This window comes from Carcharhinus amblyrhynchos, chromosome 10 (genome assembly GCF_965287045.1).
Source record: "Carcharhinus amblyrhynchos chromosome 10, sCarAmb.v2.hapA, whole genome shotgun sequence".
Lineage (NCBI taxonomy): Eukaryota > Metazoa > Chordata > Chondrichthyes > Carcharhiniformes > Carcharhinidae > Carcharhinus > Carcharhinus amblyrhynchos.
The window spans coordinates 44309322-44333157 of NC_137333.1; the positions used below are offsets into that span (position 1 = coordinate 44309322).

Below are 23836 nucleotides of genomic sequence, written 5' to 3' on the forward strand. Positions count from 1 at the left end.
AGCTGACACAATGCTTCCATGTATTTCATACTGTATTGATGCTAACATGCCAAGTAATGTTTTAGTACAGACCAATATTTGGTCAAAGCTTATGTCATTGGAGAAGAGGTTATTTTTTTAAAATGATACAGTGTACCCTTCCTTAATACTTCAAGTAAAACAGATAGATTATCCTGGACATGAGGTGCCATATTTTGTCCTTGGAATTTTACTGTTTCTGTTTTCCAGTACTTCAAGTTGAAACACAAATGGAAAGTTAACATGTGAAAATTAATTCCCAAAGCAGCTGAAAGAATTGGTTCAACTGAGCTAAAACTTTCCAACACTAGACTTAGCTAAGTGAAGCAAATGATCTTTGTATTTAATTAGGCCAGCAGCTCATGTGCAAAGATAAGGTGTGGAATGATGGTAGGAAGGGAGTCATAGAGTGGGTTCACAGAGATACCAATCACTGGTTCCCTCCCATCGCCAACCCAGACCCCTCCTCCCACCAGGGGCTCACAAGCAACCACACCAGTGATTGCTTCCCGCATGGCAAATCCCTCACCCAGTGCTGGATTCATACCAGCAGTGCAGGATGAGATCCTTAAGTGGCCATTTTGCCCACTTCAAGATCTCAGTTGTCAGCAAGGAGAAAAGGCTGTCCACTGGCCTTTCTGCCACAGACATCTGAGTGGAGGCAGGAAAGCACTGTCCACCTTTCCATCTGATCAAATGTATCTTGCCTCCAAACTCGCCATGGGGGAGGGCACAACATCACGCCCATCGTGAGAGCAGCAATTTTTATTTAATATTAAAATGTCTGGATTAATTTAGGTCTGTTCATTAGTCCTGACTTGCTGCTTTTGACAGTTTCCCCATGAGAACTAAAGGAGGCGAAATTAGATTACCCCTGAAATCGATACTGGGATCACAATGCACAATTAACCTGGAGCTATTCAAAGCAATACAGGCAGCTGGCAAACTTGGCACTGCCAACTGATTATAATGATTATAATGGTTTGTGGCGTGCAGCCCAGCGCTGAACGTGCTGTTGAGTAGTTGTATGTCTCAGCATGAGGCCCAAGTTCTTGAGAGGCCAACGCCATGAAAAGCTGGCCTGCTGTACTGAAAGCAGACCATATCTCTCAAAGGCGGTACGCAATCTGACTGCAGCATGGCCCACAATTGGTTCAGGAAGAATTGGAAAGAAGCTTAAGGATCTCATATGTACAGTCAAGGACCGCGAATGCATCCTCGCAGGCCATATTCCACCAGCTGCACCACCAACCTCTCACACACTGTGCTACTTACTAAAATCTCTTCATTCTCTCACAGATAATCTCCATCAACCACAACTTATGCCTCACTGTTTGACACAGTCTCCCACACTTTGCACTACTGCAGGCCAGACACAGACCTCACAACTGGCAGACGCTGTCAGCCAGCCAACAGGGACATCTTCCAAGCATATTGCTATGTGCTCACTGAGTCACATTATTTTCCCTTACAAGATACAGTGGCCCATATGAGACAGTAGCAGATAACTGGTACTGGATTTTACCTTCTCATGCTCTATCTGTATTTTAAATTCAACCCTATTGTGATCGCTCCTTCCGAGAGGAAGGAGAACTCATCCTGCTTCTGTCAGTTCTGAAAGAATACAGTGAAGTCACCTTTCCTGGCAGTTATATTTCTGATAGAGCAATGCACAGAGCGCTGGAGTATTTTGGCTATGTTAACAGTATCAACCTTGAACCATGCAGTCACAAGGAAATCGAGAGCCACTGGAAGTAGCAATCTCATCCTGTTCTGAATCCCCCAAAGGGGACGTTAGTGAACCAAATGGGTATTTATGCCAATTGACACCATTAAATCTTTTAATTGAAATCAAATTTCACCATTGATGAGGTGGGGTTCGAACCCTGAGTCTCTGGATTATTAGTTCAGTAACAACACCACTACACCACTGCCTCCCCTGAACACCCTGCTCCTGCTTAGGTGGAGACAGGAAAAATTCTCCTGGGAGACTCAAGGTGGCAAGGCCTCCTTATGAGAGGCTTTGTCTGCCGATGCCTCCTCCATCTGTAAGCTGCGTATCCCCTTATTTGCTGCCTCTGCACCATCTCTGTCTCATGCTGCAGTCCAAGGGAGACTACAGTTATAGCCCCCAGCACTCAAATCAAGTGCTGTGCTCAGAGACCTTGCAGTCACAAGAAATGCCTTCCCTCAATGCAGCACAACACTATGCAGAGTTTTCTAATAGTAACCAATTGCACCAAACACTTCACACTACCAAAAATATGGTGCCAATAGAAAATAATCAGCATCAATCTCGTAAGTTACCTATTAACCCTTTTACCTATGCAACTTAGTGTTTTTGAAACAGGATGTTACCCAGAGTGGTGACATCCAAAATGGCAGGTTTGGCATCAAATCAACAGTATAGACATGACTGACTTTACATTCTGCCTCCTCTGCATACTTCTGGTAATCGCACAGAAAGTTATTGCACTCAGCAAGATGGTGTTTGGCATCGGCCATGTGGGAAGTGAAAGGAAGTGCTTTAAACTGAACTTTGCTAGTGAACTGATACCTATAGCATCAAAGCCATCAACATTCAGGAGCAGAAATTTATGACTACGGTGTTAAATTCTGGATAAAGTGAACAGATTATTTATTATAAGTCACTTTTAATCTCATGGCTCTGTTTTATGTGTGTCGAGCATAATAAATGAACATTATTTCAATAATGATTGTGATTATTGGATCAGAGATGTCATCAAAGATACTTTTGGTTCTTCCACCACTGCAGAGCCATTAAAAAAAACTTCAATTGGTACTGGCCAGAAGACAGAGAATCGAACAAAGTAAAAACACCATTCAAATCAAAAATGGACTTCAAAAGAGAATCTGCCAATTAGCTGATTTTTATCAATTACAAGACTGATGTTTAACAGGAGTCTATTAGCAGCAGATTGTTTCAGTATGAAATTGAATCTGTTCCTTCACAAGTGCATGACCTAAATGTAACTAATACAGTACATATGGAAAGAAATGTGACACAGGAGTGGTGAATTTTCACAAATGCTCTATGTAAAACTTTTAAAGCTAATATTTTGTTGTAATTATTTTAATGGTGAGTCAATCCACTTTGAAATCTGTTCTTTTCCTTTCTTTCTAAAAGGCCAGAGAATGGAAGAGGCCATCTTTCTCACTATGCCCCTGGACTGAGTCTGCAGAAGCTCTGTCTGATCTGTGGTGATGAAGCCTCAGGATGTCATTATGGAGTTCTTACGTGTGGAAGCTGTAAGGTTTTCTTCAAGAGGGCTGTTGAAGGTAGAACTCTTGGTACATTTTTTCTCTTGATTCTGTATTTAGTCCAGCAACAAGTTTGTGAAAATCTGTTCATTTTATTCTGAAGATTATATTTGCATATCTATTGATCTACGTGTTTTTGAACTTGCGTCAGTTGAGGTTTGTTGCAGGATATATAATTGCATATTTATTTGGGCAGGAACCCCAGTTCAATTCCGGCCACAGGTAACTGTCTGTGTGGAGTTTGCACATTCTCCCCGTATCTGTGTGGGTTTCCTCCAAGTGCTCCGGTTTCCTCTCACAGTCCAAAGATGTGCAGGTCAGGTTGATTGGCCATGCTAAATTGTCCATTAGTGTCAGGGGCATTAGCAGGGTAAATACATGGTGTTATGGTGATAGGGTCTGGGTGAGATTGCTTTGGTGAAGGCTCGATGGGCCAAAGGGCCTCTTTCTGCACTGTAGGGATTCTATGGTATGCTATAAAGAAGTTTCAAAAGAAATTGAAAGTGGATTAAATCTTCATCTCGCGCTGTTTCCTTAGAATTTAGACTTCCTTCCAATCACATATTCAGTGTAAAAGATCCAATGTTTGACTGGATATTTTCGATCCGCATACTGTACTTATTGGTGCAGTACTTGACAACATTTTGGCAGTAGATGAAGTAGGTTCACTTATACCGTAACTGGAAGAATGAGGATCAACGGAAGCATTGGATCTCTTATTCAAATCAGCTGAGAGGAGAATGAGCATGACAATCAGTTCACCTCAAAAGATAGAGTGTAGCCTCCTTACTGACAGAATTTAAGAAAATTGTCAAAGAAGGACAGCAGTATTTCAAACAACTTATACCGTTAAATAAAGAAGGACATTTAACGTGTGACATTGCTCATGCAGCAGATGCCTACTATAGGAACATTATGAGTGGAATCTTGTGCCTTCTCCTGTGGTGAGTTTGGTGGTGGAGGGCATTTTGTGATGGAGATGGGTGCCTCCATACCAATTAGGTCTCATCCACCCACAAATTGAAGCCCTTAAATGAGCATTTAATGTTCACTGAAGGGTCTTGTCATTCTGGTATTAATCCAGCGAGAAAAGGGTAATTACCATTTGGAGAGTATGATGATCAAATCCAGGTGCAATTGTCCAAATGCAACCTCACCAGCAACACCCTCTCCCCCTACCCATCTGCTGATCCCGGTGCTGTTTCAATTGACTCCTGGATAAAGACAAACTCTCGAACATTTTCTTTGAATTTCAGGGTCTAGATCATTTATGAGATGCCAATTTTATAATGGAGCACAGAAACCTGTCTGATGAGATCAGTAACCTCATCTCATGTGATAAGCCAGCCGTCACTGATATGACAGGATCCGATCCATGGTTGAGATTCTCCGAACAGAAGGAATTCTGCCCCTACTCCCAGGTCTGGCCCACCATTTGTCTTTTTGAACATCATCATTGAACATCAGTATTTACAGCATCCATGAATGCTGATGACACAGATCATAGTTGGAGGCTGCAGTTCCTTCTTTGCACCCCCTGCCCCAGGAGTCTATGGCACCAGGTTCACGCTTCTGTGGACTAGGTGTAATTGGCGCCTGAGGGACTTTGGGCTGGGGAGGAGTGTGCTGGGTGGAACACTGCAGCCTGTTGAATTGGGCTTCACACCCGCTAATGACAATAAAGTGAATAGGGATGGATAGATGCCCAGCAGGGACCCTGATTTGGCCCTCTTGCCCAATTTCAATGGGCCATCAGGAATGCCAGTTAGGGTGACCGGACCCAGACAATCACAGGTACAGTTACCGGCTGGAATATTATGAATGGCAGGATAAAAAGCCATATAGTTCAGAAGACTGACTTGAGATAGTCAGACAATTAGCAGAACCTGATAAATGAAGATTTATTAGAGGTCGCTGCTGAATTTCTTGTTAGAACCTGTGTAGGGGAAAGACTATCGCTTCCCACTGGTGAGGAGTTGCTCATTCAAAATGACAAATCTTTGCACAGAGGAGCATGCAATGCTTTGCCTTAGGGAATGGTTAAACAAATACTATGGTGCCTTTTAATTAAAGACAATTCTTCAAAGGGGAGGAAAATAAAGGAGTATCATGAAAGAACAGAATAATGGGAATAGTTTAGGATTGTTCCAGCAAAGAGCTAGAACAGGCATGATGGGATGAATGGCTTCTCTCTGTGCAATTATGTGTAAAGTTCTGCAAATATCCCTTTAAAAGTATTGTTGCAATATTATACATTCCTCTGTGTAATTTACCAGTGTTTTAGTTGTGTCAGAGTAATGGGATGTCAGGTAAGTGATTGTTGTCTCTGGAAGAACCACAGCAACGAAAGTGTTTTTACTTTATTCTTTTATTCCATTTAAAAACAAATTATTGTTCTATTGTAGTGTATAAATGGCTGCATTGTGATAATTTGCCCATACTCGTGATGTGTGTCTCATCCTGGAGAGGAAATATAAACTCTGCTTTAAGCCTAACCCAGTAATAATTTCACACATTCAGATCCATGTCTAATTTACCTCATTCAATTACCATTCATTGTAGACAGGATCCAGTAAGCCTCATGGACCCCCTCATTCTCCCAGACCTACTCACTTAGCCCTATTCATTTAACATTGCACTTTTTTCAGCTTTCCTAAGGAAAACTTAAAGCTTCAATAAGCTTTTGTTCATTTAGTTTCATGCTGTATTACCACTAAATAGTCTTTGATTGATAGGTTGGACCAATTACCCACAAGCCAGAATCTTTGTATGTTTTCCTTTCCCTTCACAGTTGAATGCATCTCAAGTGCCTGACTTTGTTCCTAACCTCAATATTTATAAACATTCTGTCTTTGATTGACAGCTTGGAAAAACAACTCACTAACCAAGAGGTTTCACTTCCTCTTTACTATCCACTATATATAGAAAGCACTTGAGATGCATTCAATTGTGAAGTGAAAAACAAAAGAGCTATTGGCAATGGATAATTGTCAAACAAAGCATTGACAGGGGTCAGATATCAGGTTGCAAGTGAAAAGAGGAGCTCCCCAATGAATCTCAATCCTTGCTGGCAATCAAAGCACTTCAAAGGGGCCAGGCAGCAAAAACAGTTTTTCAAATGTTAACTGGAGATCTCCTCAGTGAATTTGACAATCTGTTGTCCATCAAAGCGCCAATAACAGAAAGCAAGGGGATCTCCCTGATAAAACTGACAGGTCCTTTCTATTAGAACATTTTAAAGATGTCATCTAACACCAGGAACTTATGGCATTAACCAGGGCCAATCCCACTATGGAAAGGAGAGCTGTGGTACTTTTGAAGGCTTCAAACTGTCCAGGGGGCATGGCTTTTTAATGTGACCAGGACGCTTAAAAGGTTTTAAAGGACCGAGATGATAATGAATATCTTTACCAGAGTAAGAAGTCTCACAACACCAGGATAAAGTCCAACAGGTTTATTTGGTAGCACAAGCTTTCAGAGCACTGCCTCTTCATTGGGTGAATCTTTACCAGAATGATGGTTGAAATCACCATCCTGAGAGTGAATACAACATTTACCAGTATAACAAGGACAAGTTCAGCTGCTATGGATGGTACAGTGGCACAGTGGTTAGCACTGCTGCCTCACAGCACCAGGAACTCAGGTTCAATTCCTGTCTTAGGCCACTGTCTGTGCGGATTCCGTACGATCTCTCCGTTTCTGCATGGGTCTCCTCCAGGTGCTCTGGTTTTCTCCCACAATCCGAAAGACATGCTGGTCAGATGCATTGGCCATGCTACATTTTCCCTCAGTGTAGCCGAACAGGTGCTGGAGTGTGGCAACTAGGGGATTTTCACAGTAGCTTCATTGCAGTATTAATGTAAGCCTACTCGCGACAGTGATAAATAAACTTTATCTTTAAACTAAACCACTACTATTTCAGGGGAGAACCTGAGGTCAATCCTGAGCCCCCCCAACTCCCATGACCCTTCAGGGGACACCCCCTGCAGCCTTGCAGCAGCAAAGGGACACAGGACCATAGTTGGAGGCTGCAGTTCCTTCTTTTCACCCCCTGCCCCAGGAGTCTATGGCACCAGGTTCACGCTTCTGTGGACTAGGTGTAATCGGCGCCTGTGGGACTTTGGGCTTGCGGGGGGGGCGGGTTTGGTGGGGGGGGCGTGCGGTGGGGGTTGCTGGGTGGAACACTGCAGCCTGTTGAATTGGGCTTCACACCCACTAATGCCAATAAAGTGAATAGTCCCAGCAGGAACCCTGATTTGGCCCTCTTGCCCAATTTCAATGGGCCATCAGGAATTCCAGCTAGGGTGACCGGACCCAGACAATCTCAGGTACAGTTACCGGCCGGAATATTATGAATGGCAGGATATTCCTTCTTATCTGAAGATTCTTCTTCGCAGATATTTAACAGTCAAATGAGCAATATTTGGGTAGAGGCGAGAATATTCCACCCTTCACTTGGGAGGAAGTCCCACCTTGGAGAGCTGCCGGTCACTCTGATTGGCCAGCAGCTCTCTTATCCCTGCAGCAGTAAGAGCTGCGGTGAACAGATGCCTGAGCCGAGGTCCTGGACAGGGTGGATGGGAAGGAAGGTTATTGGGATCCCAGGGCGGTGAGGGTGTGGAAGACCAGAGAGCAGGTGGGAACGTTGAAGGTGGGCGTTTTTGGTGTCGGGGGAGGACGTAGTCCCAACAGCCACAGACCTTAAGGAGGGATGGGCTGGCACCTAAAATCAAAAAGGTGCTTCTGATGGAGACATTTCCACCCCACCCCTCCCCACTGCCCTCACCCCTTCCTGCCAGAGACCTAAGCCCAATCATTTTCGAGCTTCCAATGCACAAGTCTGACAACACAAACCAACCAACTCAAGAACAGCTTCTTCCCTGCTGCTGTTAGACTTTTAAATGGACTTAACCTTGCATTAAGTTGATCCTTCTCTACACCCTAGTTATGACTGTAACACCATATTCTGCACTCTCTCCTTTCCTTCTCTATGTATGGTATGCTTTGTCTGTATAGTGCACAAGAAACAATACTTTTCACTGTATACTAATACATGTGACAATAATAAATCAAATCGAATCAAACCAAACACCTGGGAATCTTGCCGTCAGCCTGAAGATTGAGACAGGGTGGGAAATAGCCCTTAACGGGCAAGGGTGAACAGCCCTGCCCACCTCAGCATTAACCCTCTGTGAGGTCGGGGCAGGAATCTTAACTTCATTTTGCTCACCACAGATGCTACCTGATCTGCTGAGTACTTCCAGAATTTTCTGTTTTGACGTGAATGTGTTCAGTCTTTATTATATACTGGGATTGGAAAAGTTAGGTTGTCGAACATAAATGGGAGCTGGTGCAGCCCATGAAACTACTTCCCCTTCCCTCACTTTTATTCATGCAAAAGCACAGCAGTGCAGCTGTTGAAGGGATAACTGCAAGCCATGAAATCTATGTGGTGTGGTACTTTGTTCCACCAGTGCATTCTGCCACAACAACTCAGTTTCAAACAGGCAGCTCCCCACCCCCGCCCCCACGGTGTGTTTTCTGACAGTGGAGGCAGCTCACCATTGGCCATCAGCAGGATTATCTGATCCTGCCAATGCCTACGGCACTTTGCCCGACTCTGACCCGCTGCCACCAGAGCACCCGTTACATGGACTCGCCATCAGTGGGACCAGATGATCCCACCACCAGGAGGGCTGGTAGGTTCAGCTCATAATTCAGGTGCTCCCTATCATTTCTGTCATAGTAATAATTTCTTGGCTATTGAACCATTTCTTGGGCTCTTGAGGTGTGATAAGAATCCTTATAATTCACCTCAAGAGAAGACCATAATATGTAGGAGCAGAAGTTGGCCATTCAGCCCATCATGCATTATCATGACCTTATTTTGCTTTTCACAAAGTCCGTAGTTAATGAGGCTAAAATTACAAATGCTGATTCGCCTTACCCATCAGACATTCAATGAGATCTTGCCTGATCTGATATGACAAACCTGAACTCCACTTATCCCCATAACCCTTGATACTCTTGCTGATTAAAAATGTAGAAATCCTTTTTTTTTAAACCATGCCCTCCAAGTGAAGCATGCCCAAATGTTAAGTCAGTCTGTATTTAAATACTGTGAATAGCAAACTTATGGTGAATATTTTCTACTTATTGAGTGTTCACCGTATCATAAAAATGTTCTTTATCTAGGTGATGATTTTTTTAAAAAAATCTCTTATCATGATATTTCAAGCATGTATGTGAGGGGAGGCGAGAATAATAAATAATTCTTATCTGTGCACTGTAGTCTGTCTCCTGCTGGAGCCTCGTAGACCACACAGGCTGCTCTTTGTTTGCAAAAATGCAATTTTTAAAGCTTGCATCTGGAATAAACATAAAACAACACAACAGTTTGCAAACTGTGCAAAAGTATGAATCTTGGTCAAGTAAGTAAAAGATGCACTGCGCCAAAATTATTGCTTCCCCCCACATTGGGAAAGTCTAAGATACACAATTTGTAACAATATGGTCTCTCATCATATCGCTTTCGGATGTACTGCACCCTGTGGTAAAAGTTGCATTATTTATAACATCCTTGGTAAAACAAAACTGTACAGCATTCATTTTTACAGCATATTTTTGAAACATGTATCGTATTTGTGCATATATGTTTCAACAGCAAGAGAGTGTCCTGTACTTCTAAACCAGGAAATGATTTTGCAAGATTTTGAAATGAAGTATCGTACTTGAAAAAGTAAAGTTGAAAACTGTTTCAGGTGCCAATATTTTCACTTGTGAAGTACATCAGGCTAAGAAATGCATTGTACTGGCAAAGATCCAAGGGAGTCTGCCTTTCACAACCTTGACTTTTGGAATACTTCTGCCCAAAACCGCTGTGTTTCTGTCTTTGGGTTTGAATCAAGTTTTCTCAATCAGAATTTTATATCGAACAATAACAAATAGCAGACACATAGATAAAATAACTTCTACACTTAGGGTTTTTTTCCCTCAAGATGTTTTTTATTTGTCTCTCAAAGTAAATGTGCAGCTTTGCTTCAAACTTTTCCACCATACAGTGTAGCAGGAAGATTTATTTTCCTGCTGGAGCCTTGAAGCGGTCATATTGCACGTTGAAAGGTTTAGCTGACCTGACAACAATCTGTCTCTGGGTATCTGAGGTAGCGCTTCTACGAGTACGACTTACAAAATCAAGAGTTAAAGAAAAATACATTCTGAGATATAAGCATCATTCCCATGGCACTCTGTCAAAAAGATATTAGGATTAATACTGGAATGTACATATGGGATCTTAAGGGATTTTAATTTTTAGTAAGGCATAATCAGGCCTTTCAATTGGGATTTCCACTGCTTCGACAATCAAGCACTGGCAAATTCTGTTTAGTATACCCCCATCAAACTGGAGTCATCCTTCACATAAAGGAAAACGATTGTGGTGTTGGAGGCCAAGCATCTCAGCTCCAGGACACCACTGCCAATTCCTCAGGCTAGTGTCTTAGGCTCAACCACCTTCTGTTGCTTCATCAATGACCTTCCTTCATAAGGTCAGAAGTGGGGATGTGCACTGATGATTACACAATGTTCAGGACCATTCGTAAATCCTCAGACACTGAAGCAGTCCCATGTTCAAATACAGCAAGGTCTGGACAATATACAGGTTTGGGATGACAAGTGGCAAGTAACATTTGCGCCACACAAATGCCAGGAAATGACCATCTCCAGCAAGAGATAATTAAACCATTAACCCTCGACCTTCAATGGCATTACCATTGCTGAAACCCCACCGTTAACATCCTGAGGGTCACCATTGACTAGAAACTGAACTGGACTAGCCATATAAATACTACGGCTACAAGAGCAGATTAAAGGCTAGGAATCTTGCAGTGAGTAACTCACCTTCTGACCCCACCAAACCCTGTTTACTATCTACAAAGCACAGGTCAGGAGTATAACAGAACACTCTCCTGTTGCTTGAATGAGTGCAGTTCAAATACTCAAGAAGCTCAACACCATCAGGAAAAAGCAACCCAGTTAATTGGCACCCCATCCATTCCTTCCCCCACCAACATACAGTTTAGTGGTCTTATGTAGAAACAGCAACTTAGTGCCAGTTATTTCAAGTGTTTTGGACAGTTCTGAGATGCCAGTTACCTTATTGACTTTAAGATTGCAAAGTGCCGTAGTGTCCACATATTTGGCAGTTGGGTGAACCACTTGGGGGGAAGGTGCTATCTCCTCCAGCTCAGCACCCATAGTGATGGGGCAGCAACACTCAGAGGGTCACAGGCTTCCTTCTGTACAGCTACACGCAGCATCACAGCATCAAGTGGGTGGCGACAGGGCAGCACCTCGAAGGAGTCGTGTGATAGTGTCCTCTGAGACGTTTATCTCGTGAGGAGCCAATTGCCTCCTCACCAACATTCTGCAGCCGCTACAGGAGTTAGCAGCAGGTGATGAACAACAGGTATGTGGACTGCCCCTCGGTGACATTGAGTTTCAATTTGGGCTGGTGCAATATTGCCACATGGCAGTGTAATATCTGATGCTTTCACCAGATCTTTGTGCCACCCCACTATCCTTTGCTAATCACTCCAGAGTCTTGTGGTCAGGCTGATTTCCGCTCCCCCCCCCACCCCCCCCGCCACATTTCTCTGTCTTTCTCTACAATAAGGACAGGCAAAGAGTTAGCGTGAGAGGAGTTTGGTGATTGCTGCGGACGAAGATAAGATACTTAAGGGATTGATTGTGGGCTTGGGCATTAGAGGGCATTAAGTTGGTTGCAGGTTAGTGTTAATGTTGTCTGTTGGGGACTTAAGGGGGAGTTTAAAGAGAAGGGAATGAATATGGTAGCAAATAGCCGACTCTTGCTCCTCTTTCTGACAATCTTACAACCTTACTTGATGTGTCTGTCACGGCTGAACAGCTGACAACGTTTGAAAACTGCAAACTTATGCAGCCTATATATCAGAAGAAATTGTGGGATGAGGGAGAAGTGAGAAGGAAGATTAGGTCTCCAATGTTTTCCACGTTGCTGCAATGTGGATCTTAGACCGGGAGCAGTGCTCAATGTGTGAGAGTGAGGTGAAGTTATCAATGTGAATATGAGGTGTACTTGTCAGATTGTTGGTAGTTAAATGAGGGGGTGATTGAAATTGAGCAGTATATGAAGCTTGAGGTTCATTAATAAGAGTATGATTCATTTCTTGACCTTGACAATCATGTGAAGTCATTGAATACGTAGCCACACTGTATTCAAGGCTAGACAGTTGGTATTGACCTCAATGACAATCTGTGCCCACTGCCTTCACAGTAACCATCTTGAAAGCTTTCTGATCCTCCATAGCAAGAGGAACTCTCTCCTCCTATTTATCTTCTACACTAAGGGCTGGAGTGAGACATTGGAGAACCTTGGAAGACGTTCTCCATCATGTCTTCTCAAGGCTAGAGTGGCTTCCAGTCACTGTTCCAGTCAAAAAGCCCCTCCTCTTTAATTTATGCTGGCTGGCTTTTGTTAGAGCTAGCCTCTCAACATTTTCCACTCTCTGCCCAGCCATTCAACACAACACTTAGCACAGGCTGCAGCAGTATGGACGGTCATCATGTAAATAAGTGGGCTACACAGTCCCTGCGACAGGAGCAGTGAACGCAAGTTAATTGCACATTGTACACCCCTTGCCAGTTTTTGTGCCTTATAACATTTTGTGCACAATGATTCAAATCAATAATTTTTTATCAAAACTGGAAAAGAATTGAGATGTAATGGGGTTCAAGTAGGTACAGACACAGGGTGATAAGAGATGTGGATGAAAGGTCTGTGATGGTCAGGAGAGACAAAGTTACAAAGGAATTGATCGTGAAAGGCCACAGATGCTAAGTATTTCCAGTTTTTTCTGTGTTTTCTCTTGTCCCACACTCTTTTCATTCCTATCATTCAACCACTTATGTTCATTCCCATTTTATCCATCCTCCTTTCTTTTAAAATCTTCTCAATATTTTTATTAAACCATGCTACAGTTGCCTCATACACCAGTCCCTTTCTCTTTCTGTTTGGTGTCCATTTGGTTTGTCCTCCTAATGGCAAATACTTTGACACATCTTGTGGAGAGCTTCATAGAAAATCAATAAGATGGGGATGCTGGTGTTGGACTGGGGCAGACAAGATGAGAGGTCGCATGACACCAGTTTATAATCCAACAGGTTTATTTGAAATCACAAGCTTTCAGAGCACTGCTCCTTCGTCAAATGAAGTGAAACAAGGTGCGCAGGCACAGAATACAGAGGTGAAAATAGCCCAACACTCAATAATGTCAGTGAATCAGCACTGACAGTGTAGTGCAGTGTGGACCGACTGAATAACAAGCCTTTACATGGTGCCACAAATTCACTTGACTCACTTCTCCCTCATTCCACAATTCCTTCTGATATACAAGCTGACTAGTTTGCAGCTTTCACACATTGTCAGCTGTTCAGCCATGACAGGCACAGTTAGCACTGCTGCCTCACAGCACCAGGGACCCGGGTTCGATTCCCAGCGTGGGTCACTGTCTATGTGGAGTTTGCACATTTTCCCCATGTCTGCGTGGGTTTCCTCCGGGTGCACCGGTTTCCTCCCACGATCCAAAGTTGTGTGGGTTTGGTGGATTGGTCATGTTAAATTGCCCCTTAGTATCAGGAGGACTAGCTAGGGTAAGTGCATGGGATTATGAAGATCGGGCCTGACTGGGATTGTGGTCGATCATTGACAGATGCCCTTGTAAAAATGGGATACGATGTACAACTCATCGATTGATTGTTCCGACATGCCACAGTGAAAGACCACAACGTCCTCCTCAGGAGTCAAACACAGAAGAAGACCGACAGAGTTCTCTTCATTATTCAATACTTCCCCTGAGCAGAGAAACTACACCTGGTTCTTCACAGTCTTCAGCGTGTCATCAATGACGATGAACATTTAGGGCGGCACGGTAGCACAGTGGTTAGCACTGCTGCTTCACAGCTCCAGAGACTTGGGTTCGATTCCCGGCTTGGGTTGCTGTCTGTGTGGAGTTTGCACATTCTCCTCGTGTCTGTGTGAGTTTCTTCTGGGTGCTCCGGTTTCCTCCCACAGTCCAAAGATGTGTGGGTTAGGTCGATTGGCCATGCTGAAATTGCCCCTTAGTGTCCTGAGATGCATAGGTTAGAGGGATTAGTAGGTAAAATATGTAGGGGTGTGGAGGTAGGGCCTGGGTGGGATTGTGGTAATGCAGAGTTGATGGGCCAAATGGCCTCTTTCTGTACTGTAGGGTTTCTATGTTTTTATCTATGAACATGTCACCAAGGCCATTCCTGCACGGCCACCACTCACCTTCAAGGAGCCACCTAACCTCAAACAGACCATCGTTCGCAGCAAGCTACCCAGCCCTCAGGGGAACAGCGACCATGGCACCACACAACCTTGCCACGGTAACCTCTGCAGGACATGCCAGGCCATTGACATGGATACCACCATAATCACGTGGGGGAACACCACCCATCAGGTACACGGTACATGCTCATGCGATGCGGCCGACGTAGTCTATCTCATACACTGCAGGAAAGAATGCCCTGGGTCATGGTACATCAGCAAGACCATGTAGAGGCTACGACAATGGAAGAATGGACACTGCACAATAGTCATCAGGCAGAAGTGTTCCCTCCCAGTCGGAGAACAATTCAGAGGCAAAGACATTCGGCTTCCAGTCTTCGGATAAGCGTTCTGCAAGGTGGCCTTCCAGACAATACAGAATCACAGAGCAGAAACTGATAGCCAAGTTCTGCATCATGAGGACGGCCTTAACCAGTCCAACTTTGCAATTATTCTGTTGTTCTTTAGATATAGCATCAACTTCCTGTGATGGCTGATTACAATGAATTGGGATGAAACACTCTCCAGATAGGATTGCCACTTTAAAGTCATCACAGATCTATTTTGCTTCATAGCTGACTCAATACATTTAAAGTCATATCGGCCTGACTCCAAATTTTACATTATTCTCTAATCTTAATAACATATTTCTGAAATTCTACAGTACCAACACAAGAGAAATCATCAGCATACTTCATTGAGATGCCTGAAAACTCTCCTTTATGATTCCGATAAAACATTGCGGGATCTGCTTTCAGTTAACACAATCTGTTTTCAGCAAAACAGGTCTCAGTGAAAAACCACACCTCAGATGCACCATTCAGACCATGGACACATTTATTTACTTTCCACAGATTTTCTTTCTGCATCTGCTGCCTTAGTAGGTGGTTTGGTAAAGTAAGATGCTGTTGAAGGAATATATAATGTAAATATTCTTCGCTCTGTATGTATATGTTATGTCTGTTTGTTCCCTTCTGTTTCACCTATAGTACCAGTGCCAGTGTAAAAAATGATGGGCAGAATTTTATGGCCCCTCCCACTAGTGGGATTTTCTGGTCATACCAAAGTCAAGGGATTTTTGATTGGTGCGACGAGACTGCAAATCTGTATCCCAGATCCAAATAAGAATCTAAACAGTTATCAGTAATACGTTGGCCTTAAATGTCTTGCTATCTTGAGGGTGTGGAGTTAATGGCTAAAGAGTGTGATTTCTGTGCCTTGACTCAAGAGTTCATCAAGCTGGGAAGCTATCTCCTACCTATCATGACACCTTTGCATAATTCTGTTGCCAGGCATTGAATCCTTCAACAGCATCTTCCAAACCTGTAATCTCTAACACTGGAAGGACAAGGGCTACAGATGTATGGGAACACAACCGCTTACAAGTTTCCCTTCAAGCCACATACTTGCTGAGTTGGAACTATATCACGGTTCCTTCCCTGTCACTGGGTCAAAATATTTAAAATCCCACCCTGTCCACTGCCACCATGTCTTATATAAATGCCTTCCATTGGTAGCTTCCATGGATCTCTGGATATGAGACAAGTATAGAAATATTTTAATTCTACTCTTTCTGGACCTGGTAACCAGATTTAGATTTTCTACAACAGTACATAATAAGGATATATGTGTTATGTAGAGACAGAAACATGTGGAAATGGATAGGGACTAGAGAAACGCACGAACAAAATTGCTGACTGATAATATGAAGTTGAATTTACCAATACTGAGTTCAGAAACACATTTAAAAATATAAACATCTTTATAGCAATTAACTTTGTGAAGGAATCATGTGGTAACGAGTTAAATTGATGTGGCTGAGTGCAGAAAATCAGCATGGACACAACAGACCAAATGGTCTGCTTTTGTGTTGCACCAATTTTATGATTCAGTACAACAATGATTTTACCATATTGGTGTTCAATATAGCTCTCTTGCCTGCAACTAAATACAAATCTCACTAATCCACTTTCCAACTCTGATATTGCTGCATCTTCTGTGCCAAGTATTTGCTTCTGAAACTGTGGTATGTTAACTGGTTTCCTTCAGGTGCTTAAATTTGTGTGTCAGTGCTTATAAAAACTGGTATTTGTTTGTAGAAGCTCTACTGCTTACTGTTACTATATAAACCAAATTTGCCTCTGGGAATAAGTGATGTGCATTAGGAATGTTTGTAAGCCATTCATTGCATATGATCTGATTTTACCTAAATGACTTAACATTTGTATTCATGTTGTCTATTTAAAATTTTGTATATATGTATCATAATAACATAGATTTATCAGACATGTGCTGGAATTTGCCAGATTCTGTGATGGTATCTCTGAAGTCAGCTCCTCAACTCAGTCCAGGCTGTGAGTAAGGAAACTCCATCCCTATTACCCTACTGGTTTTGCATTCTTGTACAACTTTCTCCACACTGCATGCACTCATTTTTAAAACATGCCTTGACCTTCATCTTGTAATATTGGTGTGAGACTCCCCATGTACTAGATCTCAGAAATAAAAGTAATTGAGGCAAAAGGGGGAAATATCCAGGGTAAAACTTTGAGGGAAACTGAATCACAATCGTACGATGGACATATTCGTGCTTTGCCCACATTGATTCACTGTTTTAAACCCACCTCTGGGTCCCTCTGTCAGAATACATTGTGGTACATTGTTATGGCTCCACCCCCAGGCTAAAGAGGAAGTACACACAAATTTCCTGCACTGCATAGGTTGTAAACTGAAATCCTGAATTGTAGAAACAGCTGAAAAATTCATTTTATGGCATTTGTTTTGAGCAATTTTTAACAAATTTATCCTCATTGAGAATTGCACAATTTAATCCAATAGATTAAACCATTTCTTTCAATGCATTTTTATACCATTAATGTAAATCACTAATAATTGAAAATCTTCTAAAGTTACATTCTCTTAAACATGCTGCACTTCATATGCATGAATGGTAGATAGCTTGCAGCTTTATTTTCATATTTAAAGAAGTAACATGTTGTGTTTTCCAGGCTTTGATTGTTTATACTGATTTCCTCTTGCTTACACCCATATTTGCAATCCTGAATATTGGCAGGAAATTTGGGTGTAAATAAATATTGACAAAGTGGAAAGATGTATGGGCATAATTATTGGGTATAACTTCCTGAGTAAGTCCCTATGGGAAATTCCAACCTAATATGCTTAGATCTTAAGTGATTTTGACACAGCCTTTCATCCAAGTCCTTAATTTTGGATGATTGCAAAAGGCTCCAAATATGGCAACAGGTTGGACTTCACCAGTTGTAACTTTTACTCAGCTTTGATGAGATATACCATTTTCCAATTGAATCTGGCAGCAGTGTTATTTATAATTGAATTACTTAGAGAGGTCAAAAGGTTAGATTCCTCTCTGTCAATGTATTTAACAATGGCATTAAATGACTACAGAGGTTTAACTAGGCACTGACAGTCAATTAGAAGCCAATGGAGCCCAAAATAAATTAGAATCAGCGCTCTAACTGTGTCTTAATGCCCAGTTATCAGACAATCAAGTTATTTATTGTTTGGAATAGTAAGCTTTGCTTTTTCACTTAATAACTTGTTGCTTTTGAGAGGAAAGAGGCTAAGCTATAGAATAATTATTTGGTGATTTAGTGATCTAACATTAAGGGCATTATGCTCATCCTTGTATTACTTCTTGCACTCCTAAATATTAAGAACACAATTTTAAACTACAGAATATGAATCAATGCACAGCTCAGTCCATTGATGCAATTCGGTGTTTTTTTGGGAGAGTTTGCTGGATTAAAACTATGATGAGTGCCTAATTTGAAAGTGCCTTTGAATACTTTTTCCTTAAAAATAGGAATGTTTAAATTCATTGCATTTGTGATCATGTTGGTATCATTCTGTGTTTTTCAAAATGGGTTAGATTAGCTCGTCATCATCAAGCATAAAAAAAAGTCTTAACTTGTTACCTGTGCAGTGCCTCATCAGAGAAAAACATTGCTGTAATAAAATGCAACATTGAAATAAAAACCATTGTTCCAACAAAACTATTGTTTGCATCGAATCACTAAACTAACAGATTATCCTACATCACTTAATACAAAATATTGATTCCAAAGGTGGGCTTTTGGAATTAGATGGCAGCTGAATTTTAATCAATTGAATCTAAACCATTCACTTTTATTATTTAAATATGCAAAACTTGAAGGATACCTCAATAGTATAACTAGGGTATGATAGTTTCACTTTCCATTAATGCTGTAAGTGGTCTATGTTGAAGTTTATACTCAACACGAGCTTCCATCCCTTATTTAACCCTGTCAGCATGTAATTCTATTGCTTTCTCTCTCATGTACCTTCCCAATGTCCCCTTAAGTGTATTGTTATTGTTTGCTTTAAATACTCAATGTGGTAGCAATTTCCACATTCCGACCACGTTCCAAGAAGCATTTCTCCTGAATTTCTGATTGTATTTGTTAGTAAATATCCCACACTAATGAATCCTGGAGGAGGTGTGGATTAGTTCAAAATGAGACTAAAAGTAGTTTGGATCTCATTTTGCTGTGCACCAATATCCTCACTGCCACCACACCCCAGCCCCGCCCTCTTTCAACTCTGATTCCCACAAGGCTGATAGATCCCATACTATCCCTCCACCCAGTATTGCCAAGTCTCAGGAACCCCAGTGCATTCAAACCCTTGTCTCCCAAAGTTTCATTCTCTGTCCTAAAGAACCTTTGGACTCTCCAGATTCCAAACCTATCTGCCATTACTGCATAAATACAGCCTGAACCTGAAGTCAGGGCCTGGCTTGAATCCAAATGAAGTCCTGAGAAAGGAAGAGGAGGATCATTCCATTTTTACTTAAGGTCAGTTCGAGGCGTAAGACCGGATTTACACTGCACTACTGAAATTTATGTGCACCCTAACTGTGTTGTTGGGGAAATTGTATGACATTCAGATCTTGATCTAACAAAACTCAATTTCATCTAACTTGAATGTAGAAAGATTTATATGTATATTTTATATATATGGATGTATGTGGAATCCATGCTCTGTTACATTTTTAGTCATAATAAGGATACGGGTGTGACTGACAAAGCCAACAGTTATTATTGATCTGTATTTTCCCTTGAGAAGGTGGTGATGAGTCTTCTTCTGGAACCAGTATGGTCCATGTTGTGAATGTACTCCCACACTGCAGCTAGCTATGGAATTCCAGAAGTTGGAAGAATGGCATTCATTATATATGCAAGATGGTATTTGGCTTGGATGATAATTTGGAGATGATGATATATTTGCTGCCCTTGTTTTTCTAAGTGGTGCCGGGTACAGATTTGCAAGCGGAGAAACCTTGGTGACTTGCAGCAGGTAGTACACACTGGCAGTCACCATGCACAAGCAGTGAAGTTGTTCGATATTTGAGCTAGTGTGTGGGATTCCCATCAGGCAGACTGCTTTGTGCTGGATGATGTTGAACTCCATGTGTTGCTATAGGGTTGCATGCAGCCAGATACGTCGAATTTTCATCTCACTCTTGCAATGTCTTGTAGATGATGGTGAGACGTTGATGGGGGCAGGCTGAATGTTCAGGAGGTGAGTAGCCAGAATCTAACCTGCTATCATAACTGCAGCAATTATCTGGCTAATCCAGTACAGTTACTGGTTAATTGTGATTCCCCAAAATGTTAATAGTGAGAGATTCAGTGATATGCCCTTGCATCTCAACATATGCCAAGCTATCTTTCTCCTTAGGCAATAACAATATTAATACAATTTCAGATACATTTCAAGAAAAGCTTCAAGTACCTAAAACAATATAATTTTGTCAAGTATTAATTTTGTTTTGAACGCTAAACCTGGATTTTCTAATGAGAGTTAATTTAATACCAATAGCAACACATTGTTTCACTGAGTTATTGCTAGTGCTAAAGTAATGCTGTTAGGAAAAGCCATGCTTGAATGTATTCATATTCTATTTGTTCCTTTAACACAATGGACAAGATTTTCCATCTGCGCTTACTGCGAAACTGAAGAATCCTGTCCACAGTCAACAGACCTTTCCATGATCTGCCCCTCGCTCGCCATGATTCCCGTGGCAGACAGAATGGAAAAATTTGCCCCAATTGCTTTGTTTTTGCTGATAAATTTATTAGGAAAGTTTGTCAAATGCCTTTTGAAAATCTCAGTGGCAATTAGAGATGGGTAATAAATGCTGACCTGACCAGACTGTGTGGGTTTCCCCTGGGTGCTCCGGTTTCCTCCCACAGTCCTAAGATGTGCTAGTTAGGTGGATTGATCATGCTAAATTCTCCCTCAATGTATACAAACAGGTGCTGGACTGTGATGACTAGGAGGTTTTCACAGTGACTTTGGGCCCAATTCTCCCATTGCAATCCGCAACTTTTCTGGTTGGTCCGGTCGGGAGCGTCGTGTCATTGGCCTTTTTCCAGGATTTGCACATGAGCCGGGAATGCATGCGCTCTCCAGAGCCGGAGGACAGTCAGAGTCCACTGGAAATCGACGGGAAGAGAGAGAAATCATTTGAATGTTTTGTTAATGTTGCTTAAGTATGTTTTGCACGTCATTATCAGAAACTTAGTGGTCCCGATAGAATCCCCCACCCCTCCAGGGGTACTTCATTCCGACGGGATTCAGACTAGTTCCCCGCATTGGGGGAACTAGAGGGAGACCCTGCCCTGTGGGGTCGGGTGGTGAGGGGTTGTGCCCCCTGGGCAGGGGCACCCTCGCAGTGCCAGCCTGTGCTCCCTATGCTCCCTACCACTGCCCACTGGGCATCAGGCAGTGCCAAGGAGGCAGGGCCCATTGTGGGCGGGCCTAGGGGGGCGATTGGTGAGGGTGGGGGTGATCCCAGTGCAACTCTGCATTGGGATCAGTCTGGGCTGGAGAAAGGCCAGCAGTCGGGGCAAGCTGAGGAGAGGGTGTCTGCCAGGGGGGTCTGCCTTCCAGGAGGGGTCTGATTCCAGGGGGGTGATCTGACCCCAGGGAGGGGCCAGCGGGGTGGGGGTCTGCTGGGGTGAAGGGGTAGAGGGATTGCCTCTTCTGGGGGCGGGGGGTGGGGAGTGGGGGGAGGTGAGCTGGATATCAGGGCGCTCCAGGGTGGTGGTGGGGGGGGCAATAGGGCTGGCCCAGGAATTGTTGTGGGGGCCTTGATCAGGCTGTAGGGGGGACTGGAGGGGCAGCACTGCAGGGGTCCCAGGCTGGCCAGCGATCGAGCTGACCAGTAAATGGGGAGACTGACAGATCTGAACCACTGTGCATGTGCACATTCCTGAACTGTCAGACTCTGGCGCGAATAGGCCCTGCCCCCTATTTAGTTTCTGAGAATGTGACCTCTGCAGTGCACAGAGTGCAGAGATTCAAGTCTGAAACTGCACTAAAAAAAACAATCGTGATCTAGAACAGTTTTCCCACCAATTCAGTACTTTTGGGAGAATTGCCCCCTTCATTGCAGTGTTAATGTAAGCCCACTTATGACTGATAAAAAAATAAATAAACTTCTTTTCCAAGAAAGATTTCTTTTAAATTACACATTAACTGCACTAGTCTCGTCAACCTGTTTGTTATTTAATCAAGGAACAAAGTCAAGTCAGTCAAACATGATTTGCTTTTAACAAATCCACAATGATGTTTATTGATTGGCCCATGCTTCTCCAAATTACTACTATTTTTGCCCCACATTATTGTCTCTTAATGTTTACCCACCACCAAAATTTGATTACCTGGTCTGTTAGTGTTGCTTCCCTCTACTTAATTAATTTAAATTTCATGCCCTAGCTCTAATGAATTATTGGGATTTTTTAAAGATTTACTGTTGCCTTTGCTTGAAAACACTTAGCACGTCCTTCCTACTCTCACCAAATTCCTGTTGTCACTTTGTTTAGTAAATCAATGGCCCGAATCTTCTGATGTCCAAATTGGCAAAATCTGGATTTAGTTTGTACTGTAGAAGTCTTGATGCTAGCACATACGCTATAATTGTCTGGGAAGCTTAAACTTCTGATTGACTGATTTGCACTGTCTGAGGCCCTTCACTCATGTCTTTTATACTGATCCAATGTCCAAGACTTAGGCTGGACACTTCCCTTGTAAGTATTATGCTGGTCAATATCTGATGTAATTCAGTGATAGTGTAACTGAACAAATGAGCTTTCCCTGATCCAGTTATCCCCCCTTCCCTGATCCAGTTACCCACCACCAGCTCAACCTAACTCTCCCCCATCACCAATCTCCCAATCCACCCCAATTCTGTCTCCTACTCCCAACTCACCCCTGCTGATCTGACCCAACTGAATGGTGGCGTCTCTGCTTTATAATGCTTTAGCCAGTTTTAAGTGTGTTTATTCATGTGTATGTTTGTGTGTGTGTTCTTGTGTGTGTGTTTGTGTGTGTGTATGTGTTCAACATTTTGTGTTTGTGTGTGTGTTTTTGTGTTCATGCGTGCGTGTGTGCATGCATGTGAATGTGCATGTGTATGTGCGTATGTGTGTGCGTGTTTTGTGAGATTACTTTTGAAAGTAGTCCATAAGGAATAAATGGCTTGTTGGTGTCTGGAATGGGCACCTCCTGATAACAAAGACATTACTGAGATGAATATTCTTCCCAAATCAGTATTCAATGTTGCGCAAGATTCCCTGTGTAACCTTTTAACTCTGTGGTTCATAATTTGGTGCTTTTTGATGGATTATTGCCATTTTGCTCCAAGTTAAGGCCAGAGCAATGTCTGTGCTGTTTCCTAACCCACATGACCACTCACTCAGATGCTCATTCGCTAATGCACTTTAAAGATTTTGGATCTTTAAAACACTTACCTGAATGTGATAGCTGATGTTGGGGAAAATGTGGTGTCCTCTACGTTTATTTTTTTCACTGCTTTCTCTGTGGATTCCTGTGTGAGGGATTTATGTCAGATTCAGGATTGGAATTTTGGCCTTATTAGATGTAGGCAGTTTTCTGTCATGCCAACACGGGCCCAATGTCACCAATGCTGACTGTAAGATCCTGATTAACAGCTACTCCTGCTGTATGTGTCTCTTTAGCTTTTTTAAAATGTCCTTGTTTGATAGAACTCTTCAAAATCATTTCAGGTTAGGAAGAGGTGACCAACTGTTTCCAGTCATTGAAGGGGATCAGGAACAAAGG

At 42.5% G+C, this 23836-nt stretch overlaps 1 protein-coding gene across 1 annotated transcript in view; it reads left to right on the forward strand.

Moving 5' to 3' along the window:
• The window catches only part of LOC145348899 (progesterone receptor-like), a 280573-nt gene that overhangs the window by 56907 nt on the left and 199830 nt on the right, over positions 1-23836 (forward strand). Inside the window, exon 2 of the mRNA XM_080196951.1 lies at positions 3167-3318. Within this exon, the coding sequence (XP_080053077.1) occupies positions 3167-3318 (152 nt within the window). The remainder of the gene's footprint in view (positions 1-3166; positions 3319-23836) is intronic.